The following is a 20,213-nucleotide window of genomic DNA, read 5'->3' on the forward strand; positions in this document are numbered from 1 at the left end:
ATAGCAAATCTTCCCCCATTATCTTGTACTCTTTTGGCTTCCCTAAAATAGCAGATTTTTCAGTTGGTAAAGACCCGCCCCTTGTTTCAGTCAGAATGAGTCCCCGGGACCCCGGAACATTGGCTTCCGCCAACAGTGAACTATTAAGGATCGCATCCCGCGCATATTACATTATAGCCTGCAACTGATTCAGCTTCCAACTTCGTACCTTTCCGGCATAAACCATATATCTCAGAGAGGTCGTATTTCTTTGGGTTGGTAGTAAAGGAATGCTTTCATTATCTAAAATGAAGAACATTTCCCACCAAAAGATCAGTCCAATAATACCACTCAAACACTTGTACAGAGGCGCATACATAAAGGTTTGTGACCTTTTATTAGCTTAATGTTAAGGAACCTTTTATTTACGCTACCATGCTGGGCAAAAGTTAATTTGGAAGAGAGTATTATTAAGTGATCTTAAAAAATAACAATAATAACAAAAATGTTGTGGTACGGGTCACTAGGTGGTATTAAATCAGACCAGCTTAAGAATGATTTAATTGACCAACAACATACCTAGGTCTCCATCCTATGTTAATCAAATTAACTATAGTGTTGTTTACAAGAAAAGAAAACATAACAAATATACATATGTTTGTTATATTACATAAAACAATGAGCAGCTAGTCCTTTTATTTAGAATATAATTTGCTAGAAGAAACATTTTTTCTCATTGCTTTTCTGACCTGAGCTCCCACTTGCCTTCACCATCAATCAACCGTAATTCCATTGAGTGGAATGGTATTAAAGCCGGACGCTGAGAGAAAATGGACATTTACTTCTTCGCACCGATTAATAAACTTAGAAAAAACCAAGTAGAGTTTATTTTACCTGAGATGATGTAATAACCGTGATGCCCAGGTCACGTGCAAGCCTATAAAGATGCTCTTCAACATCCACACTTGTAGCACTGTAGAAAAAAATGGATAATCAAGTAGTCATAAAAACACAAGAATAGCAGATAAAAAAGATTAATTGGCTGCGTACTTGGTGCATTCATCAAGGATGCCAAAGCGAGGCTTGTGAAAGAATAAACGAGCCTTGAAAACAGAAAGAAATGATAAATAAAAACATAAAAAGATGATTAAAATAATTAAATTAATGAAGGTCTCACCATGCCTAATCTTTGTTGTTCACCAAGAGAAAGGATGTCTTCCCAGTTTTGACTAGCACCCCAGCTAGAGCCTTCCCTTTCAAACAGGTACAGTAATTTCACATTCTCTAGAATCATCTTCAGATGTGTATCCAAATTATCTGTCTCTAGTTCACCTGAAACAAATTATTAATATTAACGATAACGATAACGATAATAGAAACATGTTTGTTTTCAGTTACCTTCTTGATACAAATTCACTGCCCTGTTTTCTGCTTGCTGATGGGAGAGAGGATAGATGATTTGATCCCGTAAGCTACCTAAACAAGTATACGGCTTTTGAGGAATATAAAATATACTGCACTCGGATTCTGATGATGGTTTAACAAGCTGTCCATCTACTATTGTCACACCCGGCCCTGAGCGGCGGAAACAGCCGGGCGCGCACGAGTGGGGATTGATAATTAAGCACGGGCCATTGCAAAACATTCAAAGATTTTTATTGCGCATGAGAAGTTTATTACAAACACATTACATTGTTCAAAGATTACATAAAGAAACATCCAAGTATAAAACTGAAGATTTCCTCGCCATATCCCCTTACGCGGCGGGTAACCGTGCGCATCGAGGGGATAAAACCAAAATCTTCCAAAAAGCTTGTTTTAGATGTTCAGCGTGTGGTGCTCTAAGTGTGACTCCATGCGCTACCTAGTTATCTCCTGAAAGACACGTAAAAACATTTGAATCAGTATAAACTGAGTGAGTTCACAAGTTTTAGTAACTTGATAAAATCATTCTGTAACATTTCTGGCAACATCATTAACATCTGCTTGGTAAAATCGTATTAACACAATTCTGACAATATTCTGATAAAAATCGTTCCGCGGGTTACGCGTGAACAAATTCTGGATACGGTGCTCGTCTATGTAAGTGGCGCAGCCACTACGAGCTAAAATAACGTAAAACCGTCCCGCGAGTTACGCGCAGACGTTTCTGGAAAACTATGCTCGTCTATGCAAAGAGGCATTGCCCCTACGAGCTAAGGATACTGTCCCGCGGGTTACGCGCGAACAATTCTGAGAAACTGTGCTCGTCCATGCAAAGAGGCATTGCCCCTACGAGCTAAGGATACCGTCCCGCGGGTTACGCGCAGACGTTGTGCCGGAAAACAAGGCGCTCGTCCATGCAAAGAGGCGCGACCCCTACGAGCGGGCTCAACCCCATAGTACTGCCCCATGCCAGGCACTCGTCCATGCAAAGAGGTGCGACCCCTACGAGTGGGCGGATCAAACCAGCAGTCCCTACCCTTAGAGTTCCAATGGTAAAGTGATCACTTACTCGAGTTCTAGCGCACATACATTGAAAACCTTAGATAACCGTTTGCATTGCTCATCATGCAACATAACTTAAAACACAATTGCTTGCATAGCTTGTAAGTATACCATGATAAAACATTATTTAAGTACGTGTCCCTCGCCCCGAAAGCAATTTAAAAACAGTGAAAACAGTGAAAATAGGGGCTGTGAGACTCACCTGAGGTTCTTGTTAAGGGATTAATCGAGATTCGGGTTTTCTTGGTGTTGGCCTCGGAATCGAAGGTCTAGAATACGATTAAATAACAAGTATATATATTAAGATCAAGAAATAGGAGAATATAAGGGTTGGATAGTAGGTCTCAAGGTTATATTCTCGGCTTACCTAGTAACAGGATCGGAGCTGGAAACAACGGATGCTTGGGAAAGGATTAGTGCAAGTTTGTAGTTCTTTGAAGTGTGTTTTGGGTGATAATTTAGGCTACAAATTTATAGGCAAACTCAAGGGAACACAATCCCTTGCTTTAGGGGATTAAAATCTTTTCATATCTAAATGTAATGATGATAAAGTATGGAAGTTATTATTATTTACTTAAGAGTGGAGTGGTGGATAAAAGATTTTGATTTGATTTGGACAGAACATGCAGATCTGGGGTTGGTGAGAATAGGGTGGCTGACAGTTGACTTTTCATGTTACAGTGTGCTTTTCAGGTACTTTTGTCAGTGTACAGTAAAAAGTGGAAAATCTCTGAAACACGCTACTGTTTCCTTTCGGGCGGGAGTAATCTCCTTAACTGGAGAATAGACCAAGTGTTCTGCGCGTATAACTTGGTGCGCATAGCTTTCTGCGTATAGGACATGTCTTTGCTGCGGGTAGGTGCGTAACCTTCTCGCAGTTAGGGACATTTGAGTTTCATTTGTAGATTCTCCAGGTGGTCTTGGTATTTCAACATAGTGATCAGTCATGTTGAAGTCAATTCCATCTTGGAGCTTCAGACAAACTAGCTCTCAACGTTCCCGCCATGCGGGTAGGTTAGTTCCCTTCCGCACGCGCATAAACGATGTAGGATGCACCCGCCTTAGCATCACGCGGGATGGTCAACCCATAGACAACATAATGTTTAAGTTACATGAAAACATAAAGCCAAATCATTCACGCATGGCGCATATAACATATGCTCACGCTGGTTCTTAACATGGTGCGCTCGCGCAGGGCGCACATAACATATGCACGCGCTTAATATTTACAATCACCTAATTATTAGGTTGATTACTTAGCTTATGGGTTTGGGAAATTACCGGTTGTCACAACTATAGGCCAAAGACCTCTTAAAGCCCTGAACACCGAGCTTTTACCACTCCCATTTGGACCTTCATCAATCAGTTATAATCAGAATTCAAACATAGCACCGACTCTCGTATAATATTAATTCAAACATGTGAACTTGTACGTGCGTGCATGGGTGTGTACGTATATTGACTGACCAGTAAGAAGGAGGCTTTTCCCTGGTACAATATCACATGTCAACTTTCTGGCTAATAATTTCTGTGCTGGTGTGATGATGTCAACCTCCAGAAATGAGATACCATCCCCCCCTTCAGACTGTGATGAAATGCCAGTAGTTTCATCTGTAGGGGTATTATTAAACTAATAATAATTCTGGCCACTCTTTGCGAAATCAATTTGATTCCAAGTGTCAAAACAAATAATGAATGTTTTGACCATCATTACAGAATAAATATTAATTACTACAGTAAAAACATAAAATACTTGAATAAAAAGACTAAACAGATTTTGCGGCATCAAGAAGCTTTTCGAGCTCAAATATCCTATTAAAACCACCAGAGAGTTCAATGAACTTTCTATGCAGCTCCAAAATGTCACCAAAGGCCAAGAAGCTTTGAGATACAACAGATGCCAAAGATCTCAATGCATGTGCCAGCTCACCTGCAAAGTACAAAACAATTTACCATACATTTCAGTAAACAGTTAAATCCAATAGCGCTTTTACCTTGAGTGGAAGTCAATGAACGGTCAGCTTTGTGCTCCATAGCATATAGCAAGCTGAGTCCCCAGGTAACATTGTGAGGTAGTTGTTTGGTTACAAAGTCGTCCAGTACACCAAATAACCATTTCTTTTTTAGAAGTGTTTTCGCATGAACAAAAACTTCATTAAATCTTGACTCAATCATCTGCCATTCATATTTATGTATTAAACAGATAATAATATCTATGTAGCTTAAAGTGAGAAAAAAAAAAAAGAATTACCGCTTTCTCTCGAGCACCGCCTCCAAAGAAAGCAACGGATTCAGCATGGGTTCGAAGCCTCTCGTGCATGAACCTGACTTAACAAAAGTAAGATGTGTTAAAAATATCCATTGCTTAATACACACACACACACATCTATATATATATAAGAAGAAAACTAGTGAGAACTCCATCTAACCCCTAGTGATTTAAGTGAGCAAAAGTTTCCAAGGGTTTAGGGATTAGAGTTTAGGGTTTAGTAATGGTTAGGGGTGTTCTTCAGGTTCGTTTTTCGGGTTTCAAAGTTTTAAATCTTAACCCGAAACCCAACCCAAATCTCTCACGGGTTTTTCAGGTTCGGGTAATTCGGGTTCGGGTTTTTTTGGGTTGGGTTAATAGGGTTTCAAGTATCCCAGAGAGTGAAACAAAAAATTTTAAAAAACTTCAATGCTAAAAATAAAACAACATATTCTTCTTTTCTCGAAACGGAAATAATCAAATAATAAACCAACATAACTTGATAAAGTCATAAAACAATTCAAAAGAAGAGTAAAACTAAGTAACTAACTCGAACCTTAATCGGTCTTCAATCAGACGTGACTTGGTTGTTCAATTACGGTTGCTATTAGTAATAAACGGAAAACATAAATTAAAAAATAAGCAATCGATCCATAATAGTTGGAATGACAACAGTCAATTAGGCTCAGATTATGATAACTTTATTGACGACTAAGCCAATTATACCTAAAAATATATTTAATTTCAAAACTAAAAGTTTATTCGGGTTTTTCGGGCTGACCCGAAACTTATAAATCAAACCCGAGAACCAACCCGAATTACTTCGGTTTGGTTTCGGGTTAGTCTTTTCTCGGGTTTGGGTTTTTCGGGTCGGGTTAGTTCGGGTAAGGGTTTTTCAGGTTGGGTTTCGGGTAAAAGTGACAGCCCTAGTAATGGTTACATGGAGTTTTCGTGAGTTTTCTCATGATGCGGATTTATATATAAAAAATTAACCTAAAGGTTCCTTCAAGTTCTTGTTCACGATTTCCTAGATCACCAAAATCTGGAGTGACACTCCTTAAAAAGCCTAAACCTAGTAGCATATATGCATATAGAATAGCAACGCCTCGTCGACCGGTTAGCATCTTCATACTCCATGTGAACCTAATAACAGCAACATGAAACATTATTCTAATAATCACAAAGAACACAACATGAGATCTATATAAGAAAAACACAAGTGCCACATGGACTGACCATAAAATATCAACAGTTGGCTTTACCATTCCTGTTACAAGCCCTGACAAATCTGTTGTTAACTTTTCCAGATCTTGTGTTATTCTTTGATCTGCATCAATGCTAACTCCTGACATGTGAAATACCTGGAAACACAAACGTTTATTAATAAAATAAAGATGAATCTATAGGCCGTTTGTGTTAAGTTTAACTAGGAACATACAAGAATTACATTTGAAAATTATATTACAATGAGAATGATTTCCAAATAGTAAATGAAAACTTAAAGTTACCTTGTAATATGCATTTTTCCTCAAGTAATTTTTAAGCAAGTGAGAAGTCAACTGAATCCTCCATCCGAGTGCAAGCCTGGCAGTCAAGTGTCTTCACACAACAAATACGAAAAACAATCAAATATCCTACTCACTGAAAACAATTTTTATGTTATTGAAATTTGTGATGACATAAGAATACCTCAAAGAAGGTGTAACAAAAGAAGAAGCAGCACTCTGAAGGACACTCACAACAATCAATCGTATAAAGGCCGCTTTATCTTGCTCCAAAACATACTTCACAGTTGTTCCTGTTAAGTCACAGCAAGTGATCATGAACAAATACAAACAAAATATCAAAATACAAATTCAAAACTAGTCATACCATTTAAAGAGGCTATACGATCCGATATCCAAGTTCTTGAGACTACAAGAATAGCAACAGCAAGAAGCTGTGCTCCTTGCTTATCAAGTACTGTCGGGACCTAAATTCAACAAGGTCAACCAAATCATCTCCATATTTTGAATATTAGTTAATCAATATAAAAGGCTTAAACTTACCAGTACTTTAAACATGGCAGCTATTCTTAAGGGCAGTCCCCGGGGATCATTACACAGTTGTGGGACAACGGGCACAGAGCCAATAATATCCTCAGATGGGGATGCAGCTATCAACGCCGAAAAATATGTCTGACTAGACTTGGAACTAGAAAATGCAGTCTCCTACGGTAAACCCACAACTTTTTTAATCATGTTACACTAGATCTTAGAAGTCAAAGGGCCAAACATACAAAATATATGTTAGATATAAGTAAATGAAAAATAGAAAGATGCCAAACTTTACACACATTTCTTGTATTCTCAAATGCACGTTGAACAGCCATTGCATCACTTTGACGTTCTGTCTCAGACGACTTCAGTTTAGGAAATTCAGCGTCAGTACCACTGCGAACTAGTGAATCTTCCCTGTTAGATAATATTTTAAACTCTAAAAACCACGCAACGATATGCATATATACACATAACACCATCAAAATAAATCAAGCTTTTGTAATTAACTCTCCAACCGCCTTCTCCATCCAATGAGAGTACAACATCATGAAACGCAACAAGAGCGGGTCGATGAGATATAGTGATGCACGATGTTCCCATAGCTCTAACTTTAGCACAAAAGCGTTCTTCCATATCAGTTGTGACAGCACTTGTGCATTCATCGAGAATTGCAAATCTCGGTTTGTGATAGAAAAGCCTCGCCATTCCTAGTCTTTGTTGTTCTCCAAGAGACAATTCCTCTCCCCAGTTTATCTCTTTTTCAGGTGGATAACGATTTAATAGATACTCAAGGTCAACCTGTTAAAAATAATACCAAGAAAGTTTAAAAAAGCACACTTAGTAGATGGCATGCTTCTTAGTGAAAGAAACATAAGACAAAAGTTGTTACATTTTTAAGTAGGTCAAGCATTTCATTGTGAGTGAGAGGTTCAACTTCTTGATCTGCAGTGAGAGGATATATCAACTGGTCACGAAGTGTTCCAACAGCTGTATATGGTCTTTGGGGCACATAAAATATCTCCTTATTGAGATCTGAACCAACCCCGGGTTTTACAATATGTCCCGACACCAAAGGCCATAACCCTCCCAAAACTCTGAACAATGAGCTTTTGCCACTACCATTTGGTCCTGCAACAAACAACTGATATTAGTATGCTAATTCCATAGTTATTAAAATCCCTCATTTCTTGCGCCTAGACCCATTTTTCAGGCAAGGCCCAATATTAGGGACGAGCAAATACTGGTACCAAATTGAGTACCGTCGGTACCAAATCGGTAACGATTTTTTGAGGTTTCAGTACCGGTACGGTTCGGTAAGGCACCGGTATTTTCCAGATTTTTTGCGTTCGGTACCGGTACTGTACCAAGTAATTTCAGTACAGGTACCCATTTTTGGGGATTTTGGGTACTGAGCTCATTCCCACCCGATACATCCGCTTCTAGTTCCTAGGCCTACCGAGCTCATTCCCACCCGATATATCCGCTTCTAGGTCCTAGGCCCTCGCTTCTTGAAGTTCTATTGGTATTGATGACGGATAAAGACAATGATCATTTGAATACTATTTATTACTTTTTGAACTTCTGGTTTTTATGTTTTGAACATTTTGTTATTCGGGTTTTGGAATTACATTTGAATCTTGACTTTTGGTACTAATTAGATGAGATGCTAGAAACTTAAAACACATGAAACAGAACCATAAGAGAGGATACCATAAACCTGAAACAAGAGCGATAACAGAAAGAAATAAATAATGGTTAAAGAACCAATGCTTCATAGGAGGACCTAACTCATTCAGATTAAAAAAGAAGAATTTATGAAACAGGTTATCATGAAGTAATATGTAAATTAGATACCTGTAATTAAAAGATTAGACCCTGATTCGACTTTTAAAGTTAAGTCTTCCACCACCAAGACATTACCACTTGGAGTAACCACCTGAAAAAAATATATTAGTTTCAAAAGCCGATCACACATATACACATATACATATGTGTGTGTGTGCGTGTGTGTTAAAAATATATGAAACATTTTGAGATACCTTGACTCCATCAAACTCTATGTAGTCTGCCTGGGTTGTATAATTCTTACTCCCTCTTCTTTGTAAAGAGGGTACATCTTTTGGACTTAACTCTCTAGATACAGCCATAAGTTCATGAATACGATCCGCATACCCACTGTAAATTAAAGAAATTGATTATGTGAAAAGTTGTTTCCTTTAGGAGTTTGATACCTTTCCTTCAATAGGTAATAAAAATTACAGTTATTTGTACAAGAGCATGCCTCATCAATCATATATATCTATATCTATATATACATATATATATATATATATATAGCATCAGGTCATCACAATTAAATTATGAGGAAAAAACATGTGGCCATTAGACCTCTCTTCAATAATCATAATCACAATTACTTAAGCGTTTTTTGCATGTACATTGCATACTAAAAAAGGGATTAACGAGGTTTATATGAGTACTTTAAATATATACAAAAAAACGATTACCTTAGACGATTAAGACATCTAGAACTTATAGAGAGGGTTCCCAAGGACTGAAACAATGATATTATGACACTGGTATGATATCTCAAATTGCTCAACATTTCAGCTCTTCCTAAGGTTGAGGTGTCAGGTCTTAAAGTGCCAGAAAAGAAAGGCTCAATGATTAAAATGACAGCAACAGTAGCTCCAAGATACTTTAACAAGAAATCTTGAACCATGCCAAACCACCAATGGTCATGTTGGACGATTTTCAAATGCTTGATAAGTGATTTAAACTTGTTTTGAATATGGGATTCTTCTCGAGTTTCACCACCATAAAAGGCTATACTTTCTGCATGAGTCCTTAATCTTGAGTGAAGTTGTCTATATTCACCTTCAAGTTGTTCTTCAGACATCAATTTACCAAATGCAGGAGAGAAGTTTCTGATAGTTGCTCCTGCTCCTACCACATAAGCCTGTAATCATTATTTGCTTAGATTATAAGTCACTGCTCATAATAAAAGAGAGCATATATGGTGATTAATGTACACTAAAGAGATGTCCCAATAGGTGACTTAACAGGTAAAACAAGCCCAAGTCAAAACAGGTGATTTCGTACTCGACGAGGTCAACTTGACTAAAAAATACAGGTATCTGAAATTTAGCTGACTTAATGAAGGGGAATTGTCATTATGTAGCAGCATGCTTACCATATTTTCGACATTCGCCATTACACTCTAATCTGTACTAACTTGGTCACTAAACTACGTTACATTTCTGTCATATTTATGAATTATACAATAACCGATGTAGTGTGTATATAGGTGTTTTGTGACATCAAAAATGATTAAAAAGACAGAGGACTTTATTAAGTCTAGTGATTAATGTGGAGCATCGATATAAGTATGTTGATATTAAGACATTAGGCCTCTTATATATGATTAGTACGATAATATGATTAAACAATTGCTTATAACAATAATAATCTTAATTTTTTGAAATACCCTTTGGGTGCCACTTTTGACCCAATTGAGTGGTTTCCTCTTCTAGCTATCTTTTTACTTCGCCCATTTAAAATTAGAAAAAAAAAAGTATGTCAACAGATTTACTATTACATAAATGAATCATAATTACACACAACACAAAGTTAAGGAAATCAGTCATCCTACCTAACCCTTATCAACCCAGCCAAATAACAAATGCACATATATAGTGAAAACATTGAGGAAAAGCGAGAATTACCAAAATCCAAAATATATACTTAGGACTTGCATAAGAACACAAGCGCCAAGAATAAAGGATGCCATCAGTAACAGCAATGAGATCTTCTTGTACAAGATCGCTCAATTCTGAGCAGAACTTTGGTACATCACTCGCAATTCTTTGCTCAGGATTAGTTATCCGCCCATCAACATGGGACATTTTGTAGTATATCATATTCTGAAATCCAAACAAACAGTTTCCAATTAGGAAACATCATATGATAATAACATAACAATAATAATAATAACAACAAACCTGAAAATATTGTGCATGAATAAGCTTTGTCAATATCTTTCTGAACCTCAAGCTTAAGGTCCCTGTTATATACTTGGATGTAGAAAATAGAGCAGATTGAACAAAGCATAAGGTAATGTTTTCAATAATCAACTGAACGAAGGTTGGCACTCGTCGTAGAAAAGCAGCACGAAACAAAAACCCTTGAACTTTTGCTAATCTATTGCTCACAGCAGTTCGTAACACCTCAATAAAATTAAAAGAAAAATAATTTAAAAAAGAAAGAAATAGATATGGTAATGTCTAATACTGTAATTAACAGAAGCCTAGCTTTTGGTAGAAATTAAACAAAGGAATACATCTACATATTTCTCCAAAAAAAAATTAATAATAAGTTTATGAAAGTCGCCTTCAATAACTATTTAAATTAATTTAACTAAAAGATGGATTTATGTTTGCAAGCCATAAATAACGCTTACATTAGAAATTTCATCAAGTACACTTTATTTAAGTGTGAGCATTTGCTTACATGTATCTATGTGTGACACCATGTATAGATCTACATGTATAGAAAGATTTCTTCACAAAAAAATGAAATAAAAATGAGAGCATGAAATAATCCAGCAGGACCAGCACTCAAGTTATGATTGACCAACTCTAGTAGATAATTTGTATACAAAAATCATCATTGATTTGCATCCCAAACAAAGTTTCACCACCTACTAATAGCGCAAATCAGCCATGTTTACAATAAGTGCGCAAGAGATCTCAGTGAAGGCAATAAGAAAAATTTTTATTACTGTAAAAATTAGGTGTTCATGGGTTGGTTTTAGGCTCAAACCAAACCAAAGTGCAGAAGCGAGGCACAAAGCGCAAACGAGAGGCACAAAGTATTTACATAATTTAATATGTGTGTGTGTATATATATATATATATATATATATATGTAGGGGTGGGATCCGGTACAAATAACTTAACATACTAGCATACAAATAACTAGAGTAATTATGTTATAAAAATAAAATAGTGTAATAACAATTACTCTAATGTTAACATAATTCCTCTAAGTTATTTGTACACTTCTCACGATAGAAGTCACTTGTATTTGATTCAAACCCTATATGTGTGTGTGCGTGTGCATTTCTCATACCGGCATGTAACTTAGATATAAATGAACTTTATATATTATTTAATATTTAAATAGCCTATATGTACAAGCGTTAAAGCTACCAATCTGCGCAAAATAGAATATAAACAAGTATACAATTAACATAAATAAGCTACTTATTATATACATAAATAGATAATACTAAATACTCTGTTTGATAAACAATTTAGAATTTTAAAATATAAAAGATAGAGGATAAAGTAATATGTAAAAGTTATATTTAATAAACAGAAATAAGATACAAAAACAGTTACATTAAAAGACGGCAAAGTTTAAAAAATAATAATAATAATATGTTAACACTTTTAAATTTTTTATGATAATTACAATTTCTAATACACATTTTTTAGTTTCCTGTGCACTTTTTATCACTAACTTCCGATACATCTAAAGTTTCTAATCATTTGTTCTATTCTCTTCTGAACATAAACCTAAGCTGTCGCCTCATTAGTCTTCTCCACAGAGATCTGCTCTTTCTTCATCTTCTCACGCACGTACATGAAGCCCTAAAGCATGCTTCTTTAAAGCAACGCATAAATGGAAAAAATAAACAAACTGAAGATATTGAGTAGAGGTGGCATGGCGAGGAGTTGGAAAGTCAGGTAACAGGTCCAATGAATAAATACTTACACAGGTACAATATGCCCTTTACTTGGATAATTAAAAAAAGTAGTGAGCTAAATAGGATGACAAAAACTACATTATTACCATAGCAATCCAGTTATATTATAATCAATGTTGTAAAAGTACGTCTAGAAGGCCGAGTACTACCAGAGTAATCGCTACAAGGTGTGGCGCTGAGGCGTCTTTCTTTAACTCCGCCTTGTTACTAAGAATCAGTCAAAGATGGTCAACCTCAACCAGAATAGATCTAGTCGGTCAACTTGGGCCCATTTTGACTTAAAAGAAAAGGCATAATTCGTATTTCTATGATATTAAAGAACGAATATCATCTTTTTAATTATTGATTAGCAATTTTTAGAATAATTTAGTATTGAAAAATGTATTTATGTTATTTCTATTGTATTCACCAATTTTGTTATAAATATTAATAAACTTATGATATTTGACATATATATATAATATCCAAATATTAATTGTCTTTTATCTTTTATATTTATCATGTCTGAGTTTTCTTTGTTAGAAAAGAGATGGTTTTCAATTTTTACTTCACTTCAATACTCAATACAATAACAATAATTGGAGACTAGAAACGAGAGCATTTATCCCGCATCCATTCTTCATATGATTGATAAAAAAATATTGGATGCAACAAAATGGAAAATTTTGGTACATCAAGCCACGATCTATAGCTATAAATGTAAATAGAAATATTATATAGATATAAATGAATCTCGATCCTGTAATCAAAGAAAGATAGTGAAAATATTTCTTATTTCCGACTACACCCGACTCCCCAGTCGGCCGCCTAGTAGCGACTTTTGCAACCTTGATTATAATATGACAGTTTAGAAAGTTTTATGCATTTTAAATACACTATGGTCATTCAAAGCCAATTTCCATTATATAACTTGTATCCATTAGTAGTATCGCTTGAGATAGAAAATAAACAGGTGAAACTGGGTCATCTAATAGTTCATAAAGAGAAGATGAAAACCAAGGCAGCAAATGAAAGTTATATTAAAGAAAAAAGATGATTACCACAGTGGCAACAAGAGCAAAGAGGTCGCGTGCACCAAATCTGCCCATATGGGAAAGGAGAATTGCAGCCAAGACCTGGAGTGATTTTAGTCCTTTCTTTTGCCTACTTTTTCTGATAATATTATTATTATTATTACTATTTGCGGCATCGTAGGGCCTTCTTAGTCTGGTCTGAGATTGCATGTATGCAGCAGTCCCACCAGCAACTATAATGCCTGTTGCCAGCAATAGTGTTTTCCTACAAAGAAGATCATAATGTGTTATTTATTTTAAAAAAAAACTACTAGTAACTCTAGAATGTAAATAAATGTATGTAAGAAAACTATTATGATCCAACATATGTTATATTGACAAACAATCAAATGTTGATGTGACTCTGGATAGGTGAGAAAGACATTTTGATTGATTGAGATGCATGTAGCAAAACAATACAATACCACCACCAGAACAAAGAGTAAAACTAGAAACATAATCCTCCTAGAAAGAAAATAAAAGATATTTGAGTGGGAATGCAATAATAACATTAACATGATCATCATCCATAGAAATCCAATAATAATAATAATAATAATCCAAAGCAAGGGACCTGCGAGAGGAGGAAAAAAGGGTACGTCCTCGCTCCGTCAACTGTAATAACTGAATATGAATTGAATTCAGACACCTGAAAGGGAAGCCAACTAAGTAAGTTATTAGGGTTCTTCAAAAATCAAAATCAGGAAGACACTAATAATAATAGGAGGGGAGGAGAGAGAGTTAAAGTGGAAGAAGCATCAACAGACGAACTGAAGAAAGAGAGAGTTTTGATCGGAAGGAAGGATTTATAGGAAAGATGTTGCTGCTGTTGGTTATTATGATGTTTGGGTCAATCAAGGGAGCTTAGATCGGTGGGTGTTTTTGATATGGCAGCTACGGAACCAACCCCCTACCTGCTGCTGTAAGTTATCAATTCAATGCGCCCTTTCCAAGGCTCATTCCTTTTATCCCACCCCTTTTTGTTCATTCTCCAATGCTACATCTCCCTCACGTCTTCTTTCGCTAAATATCCTTAAAAACCTTAATTTCATTTCAACCCTCAAAATACCCTTAGGGGGGTGTTTGATCGAGGGAATTGAGGGGTGAGAAATGGAATTGGAAACAATTCTCTTGTTTGTTTATGAAAGAAAGAGGTGAGAAATGGAAATAAACCATTTCCATTTCTCTGATTTTGTTTCTCTACAAAAAGCGGAGAAATGGATTTCCAGGATTTCATTTCTCCCATTTTCCTCATTTTCTTTTCAAGCTCTTTCTTTTCTCTCCGTGTATAGAACTCAGGAACACAGCGGGGGACAACAACAGGAAGCCATCAGGAAACAGGAAACAGGCAACAAAGCTTGTTTTTCCGGTAAATGGAAGCCATCAGTTTGTTTTTCCGGTGAATGGAAGCCATCAGGAAACAGGCAACAAAGCTTCGAGAACAAGTCGCCAGACAACAACAGGTAATTATTAATTTTAATTTTATTTAATTTTGCCCTAATTTCACGATTAATTGCTCACAACTGTTAATTTAGCCAAGATCTGATGTCAAAGTGATGATTTGTTATATTATATGTATGTGTAATTGCAATTAGGCTAACGCTGCTGCTGGATCAACTAACTTCTTAACCTAACCTAGAAGATTTATGTTACTGCTGGATTAAACAGCATCAATCAAAATATCTTGCTTATAATTTACTAGTTTAAACCTAACCTTGTAGAATCATGTCTGACGAAGAGCATCAGTTTGAGTCAAAGGCCGATGCCGGAGCTTCAAAGACCTTCCCGCAGCAAGCCGGGTACCATCAGGAAGAACGGTTACATCGTTATTAAGAATCGTGCTTGCAAGGTTTATATTATTATTATATTATTATTATTATTGTAATTTCAGATCTGATATTATTGATGTTAATAGTACTTGTAATAATAATAATCTCTGATTCGTATGCTAGGTTTATGGATTTGTTAGTTTTTTGATTGTTTGAATAATTGATTTTATGTTTTTGATTTTGTTTGATAGGAGTTTGATTGTTTGGAGTATAAATTTTATGTTTTTGATCTAATTTGATAGGGTTTTGATTGATTGAAGAATAGTTAATTAGCTCTATTGTTGTAAATTATGTTCATTTGTTGATATGATTATTATGGACTTAGGGCTGGTAGTGAACCGAATCGAACTGAACAAAGTCTTGTTCGTGTTTGTTTGTTGAGCGAGTGAATAGTTTACGAGCAGCAAACAGAGTAATATATGGATTTGATAGGGTTAGTTGTTTGGAAATAAACTTTATATGTTACTGATTTAAAGTTACTGTTACAAAGTTTTGGATGAAGTTATGGATTTGATAATGTTTGTGATGAGATGTATTGCTCACAATCATGTTCGTTCGATGAGCTGATTATTTTGGTCTTATTTGGTAGGGGTCTGCACGAATTCGTTTAGTGCTAAAACTGAACTAAAAACCGAAACTTTTAGTTTTTGAAAACCATTTGGTTTTGATTTTTTTGGTTTTGCTATTTGAGCTTGAAACTTGTTGGGATGAGAAAGAAAATTGGCTTAAATTAATGAATTTGGGCCTAAATCATTTTGTTAATTATTAACTAAATGATTTATTTTACATTTGGGCTAAAATATTTGAGCTAAATATCAAATAAATTTTTGTAATTTAAAAGTAAAATTAAGAATCTATAAAGTTGGGCTGGTTCGGTTTTTACGAAAACATAAAACCAAACTGTTGGTTTTTGTTCCGGTTTCAGATAGGTTATTTTGATTTTATGCACACCTGTTTGGGATGATTTTGGTTTAGGGTTTTGATCCACCTTTATTTTGGTTTAGGGTTTTGACCTTATAAAGATACTGAATTCGAAGATGAAAACAATTTAAAGTTATCATATGGTTTTCTTGTTTATATATGTTTCGTGTGCTAAACTTGTGTAAATATTTTTTGAAGGTTGTTGAAGTCTCGACTTCGAAGACTGGCAAGCACGGTCACGCTAAGTGTCACTTTGTTGCAATTGATATCTTCAATGGCAAGAAACTTGAAGATATTGTTCCATCTTCCCACAATTGTAATGTATGTTTTATACCCCTCATTTATTATTTTCATAGAATTTTCTTTCTTTTTCGCTTATGTGACTTTCTCGTTGTTTGTAGGTTCCACATGTTAACCGTACTGATTACCAGCTCATCGATATCTCTGAGGATGGATTTGTAAGCCCATTTTACTATTTTGAAGTTTTGTTGAGCGTTACTGTGCATATGTTGATATCTTATTTGGTGCTTGTTTAGGTGAGTTTGTTGACCGAAAGTGGTGGTACCAAGGATGACCTCAAGCTTCCAACCGATGACACTCTGCTTACACAGGTTAGTTGAAAACATTTGGTTTATGCGACTTCAATTATTTGTTATATATTCAAAATCACGACTAAATAAAACAAAACATGTGCAGATTAAGGATGGTTTCAATGAAGGGAAGGATCTTGTTGTGACTGTTATGTCTGCCATGGGAGAAGAGCAGATCTGTGCTCTCAAGGATATTGGTCCCAAGTAAACATTTTTATTATGTTTCATATGACGGTTTCATGCAATTAAGGGCTGATTTAGAACCGTATGTTTGGATTATGGTGGTGGTTATTTGAAGAATGTTTGTTTAGGTTTCCGTTTATTTTTTTTTTTACAATCTTTGCTTTGTTTCCGGTTTTTGTTATTGTGTTGAAGTCTTTTGACTTTTTGGCTATTGGGGAGATGTTATATGTACACTTCTACTTTTTATCATTTTGTTTTCTTGGTGCTCTATATTCTGCTGTTTGTTGACCCATCGTATTTATTTTAATAATATGGACTTAGGAACTTGTCCTTAGACCGACTGGCAGCCAGGTAATACAATGTATGTGGTTGTTTTGCCATAAGTTTAAGTCGGATGGCACATTGGAATGATACATAGACAGTCTTGTAGTTAACGAATAATCTAGACAGTTGGTATTTCTAGCGCCAAGAAGGTATGGAGGCTCGTGAAATCTATGAAAAGGTTAGTGATGAGTTGAAAGCTTTACCAGGTATCACTACGAAAAAACGGTTCAAAGCAGCTCATTTGATTGGTAAAGATGTGGATCTAGGACGTTCTTTTCTTGCGTTGACAATAGAAGAGAAAATTGAGATGGTCGAGTTGTATACCAATGGTTCAATGGGATAGTTGTGTATGGTTGAAGTATGTTTTGTATGTGAATTGGTTTTAACTATGGTTGATGTTTTTTGCTTAAAAACTATGTTTTGTATGTGAATTGGTTTGATCAATGCATATTTTGGTTGGAATTTATGCATCTTTTTATATGTTTTTTAATTTTTAATAAATATTTGTTATGAAAAAAATACTTGTGCTAATGATAAAGTTGATATAATTCTCTGTTTATTTTCTATGTACCAAACAATAGAAATGATTCTCAGCTATATTTCTCTACTGAAATCTCTGTACTACCAAACAGAACAGTCAATTCTCATTCTCCAGACCAATTCCCTTTCTCTGCAATTCCATTTCTCTATTCCATTTCTCTACAATTCCATTCTCTGTACCAAACACCCCCTTACTCTTTTTAATTTCCACCTCATCTACCCACTACATATAATATTTAAATTTGAAGTATTTTTTTATTAGTTTGACACAAAAACTGAAACAAATGGGTGCCCTTGCAGAAAGATATCTCTTCCTTTTGGATATGCTCCGTTGTAGCCTGAAAACTTGGGCAACTTCCACATCATTTTGGGCAACCTTATGGGCACCCATTGGAGTTAGTCAAAGACTAGACGTAGCGGGTAATATGAGGCGTTAGTAGATGCTGATGTAGCTGCGATTTTCCTGTTAAGCTCCATTGCACGTTCATTTGATATGGCGCCAATCAAAAAGTTCGCTAAGGCCTTAACACGCTAGAGGATGAATCTGAGCCTTGAGGCTAGAGAGGTGAGCTTGACTTATGAGGCTATGACAATCCAATGAACCGACCTTCACTATAACTCACTTTAATGTATATTATTTATTTGCATAATATATAATATTATCTCGTAAATGAATGACATATACAGGGTTTGTTTTACATTATTTGTTTCTAATATTTATAAAGTTTTTTGGATTTTAATTTTATTTATTGTAATGAAGTTAATAATAATATACTTAGTGTATGATTATGAAATGATTTCACAAATACATGGGATGTTATAATCTGGTTTAAAAGCTATATGGGTTTGGTGAGACCCACGGCCCGCTTATTATTTTTTTTACTATAAAATTGTTTCTTAATTACAAATAATACCTTTTTTTTTAAATCGGATATTAATTTTTAGTATATCCCTATTTTATAAGATTTTCATACATATTTGGTGAAATTAATTTAATAAGATGTTATAATCCATTTAACGGCTATCTGAATTTAGTCCCGTGAATTCGGGTCAAATACCTTTATTTACAAATAAAGCAACGTGTTTGCTTGAAAAAATTGTATATAGAAAGATTTCTTATATCTATATTACGTTACAAAGCAGATTTCACCTCTTGCCTGCTCTCTCGCCTTTGTATTTATTGCCCTAATTACTCGTCCGGCGATCTCTCAGCAAAAACCATCCCGGTCGGCGACTTAACACAACCCTTCCACCCGTACGTTACAACCTTCAGCAATCAATAATCAATTCCATATATCTCGACTTCAATACAACCCTTCCACTCATACGTTGCATCCTTCAACAAATAATCATCAATTCCTCAACTTATGGTGCAATCATAATCATAATCAATTTCTTTTAATTGATGTCAGTTTTCATGTGACGAATCATTTTAATTTTTACTTTCTATGCTATAAAAGCAGGAACACGAAATTCTTCATCACCAGAATCTGCACGAGGTATGTTGTTATACTCTTCCTTCGTATTATGTATGGTCAATTCGCATGATTCTTGATTATTCATACTCATTTCTCTATTGATTTCATTATGCTTTGAAACTGTCAAGTTTGCCCCAACAGTCCAATTAAACTATTCCCCTTCAGTCGACTATTTTGCATCATTATTCATACGCTTTTTCATTACTTTGTTGATTCTGTATTACATAGTTTGTTGATGTTAGAATAAAAGCCTACACTTGGAACTTTAAACAGTATTGTTTTACAATTCTATTGATTAAAACGAAAAGGGTCAAAATATAGTTAACGGATATATACACGAGTCAAAAAATACAGTGTATTAAAATGAAACGGATCAAAAGATAATGAATTAGTAATAAGCAGTTCAGGTAGTGAATTAAAATTTAAAAGCTCCAAATAGGCGCTTGAAGTGAATCTGGAAAATATAGTCAAACAAGTAGTGTAGAAGAAGATGGAGAACAAACTGATTGAAATGAATCAAGACCATCTAAGAAGTAAACGAAGCATATTTGAGTTTATGAGATACAAAATGAGTTTCTAGGTGTATGTTTGATATTTTAAATGAACATGAAAATTGTGTTTTATTATAATTTTCATCTTATTTATGCAGGCAGATTGTTTTTGACAGTGCTAATTTGCATATGGGTTGATGGATTGGCGACATTTTTCACTTTCAGTATGTGGAATATTATTATTTCGCTGTTAATTTTGTGTTATTTTGAGTGATTTAGATT

General features: G+C 35.2%; 1 protein-coding gene and 1 pseudogene across 2 annotated transcripts; one reads left to right on the top strand and one right to left on the bottom strand.

Moving 5' to 3' along the window:
* Positions 1 to 549: 549 nt before the first annotated feature.
* On the bottom strand, positions 550 to 14,563 carry LOC143618412 (ABC transporter D family member 1-like). The gene is made up of 27 exons (XM_077090639.1): positions 14,490 to 14,563; positions 14,150 to 14,224; positions 13,564 to 13,801; positions 10,755 to 10,979; positions 10,479 to 10,676; positions 9,261 to 9,712; positions 8,793 to 8,928; positions 8,608 to 8,689; positions 7,643 to 7,881; positions 7,230 to 7,551; positions 7,050 to 7,162; positions 6,763 to 6,924; positions 6,587 to 6,686; positions 6,404 to 6,512; positions 6,223 to 6,313; positions 5,951 to 6,075; positions 5,708 to 5,857; positions 4,718 to 4,790; positions 4,461 to 4,641; positions 4,239 to 4,396; positions 3,934 to 4,096; positions 3,748 to 3,819; positions 1,378 to 1,536; positions 1,157 to 1,311; positions 1,030 to 1,082; positions 874 to 952; positions 550 to 799 (listed from the first exon to the last, which is right to left on the bottom strand). The coding sequence occupies exons 1-27, from the start codon at positions 14,561 to 14,563 to the stop codon at positions 713 to 715; spliced, it is 4,071 nt and encodes a 1,356-aa protein (XP_076946754.1). The 3' UTR covers positions 550 to 712.
* Positions 14,564 to 15,300: 737 nt separating this feature from the next.
* LOC143618411 (eukaryotic translation initiation factor 5A-like) lies at positions 15,301 to 17,386 on the top strand (annotated as a pseudogene). The gene is made up of 5 exons (XR_013151004.1): positions 15,301 to 15,424; positions 16,524 to 16,646; positions 16,727 to 16,783; positions 16,862 to 16,936; positions 17,022 to 17,386. The product of XR_013151004.1 is annotated as a eukaryotic translation initiation factor 5A-like (transcript).
* The last annotated feature ends 2,827 nt before the right edge of the window (positions 17,387 to 20,213 follow it).

The sequence above is a fragment of the Bidens hawaiensis genome, unplaced genomic scaffold, assembly GCF_021521415.1.
Source record: "Bidens hawaiensis isolate Kalapana, Puna unplaced genomic scaffold, B.hawaiensis_p1.1 tig00074001_1, whole genome shotgun sequence".
NCBI classification, from domain to species: domain Eukaryota; kingdom Viridiplantae; phylum Streptophyta; class Magnoliopsida; order Asterales; family Asteraceae; genus Bidens; species Bidens hawaiensis.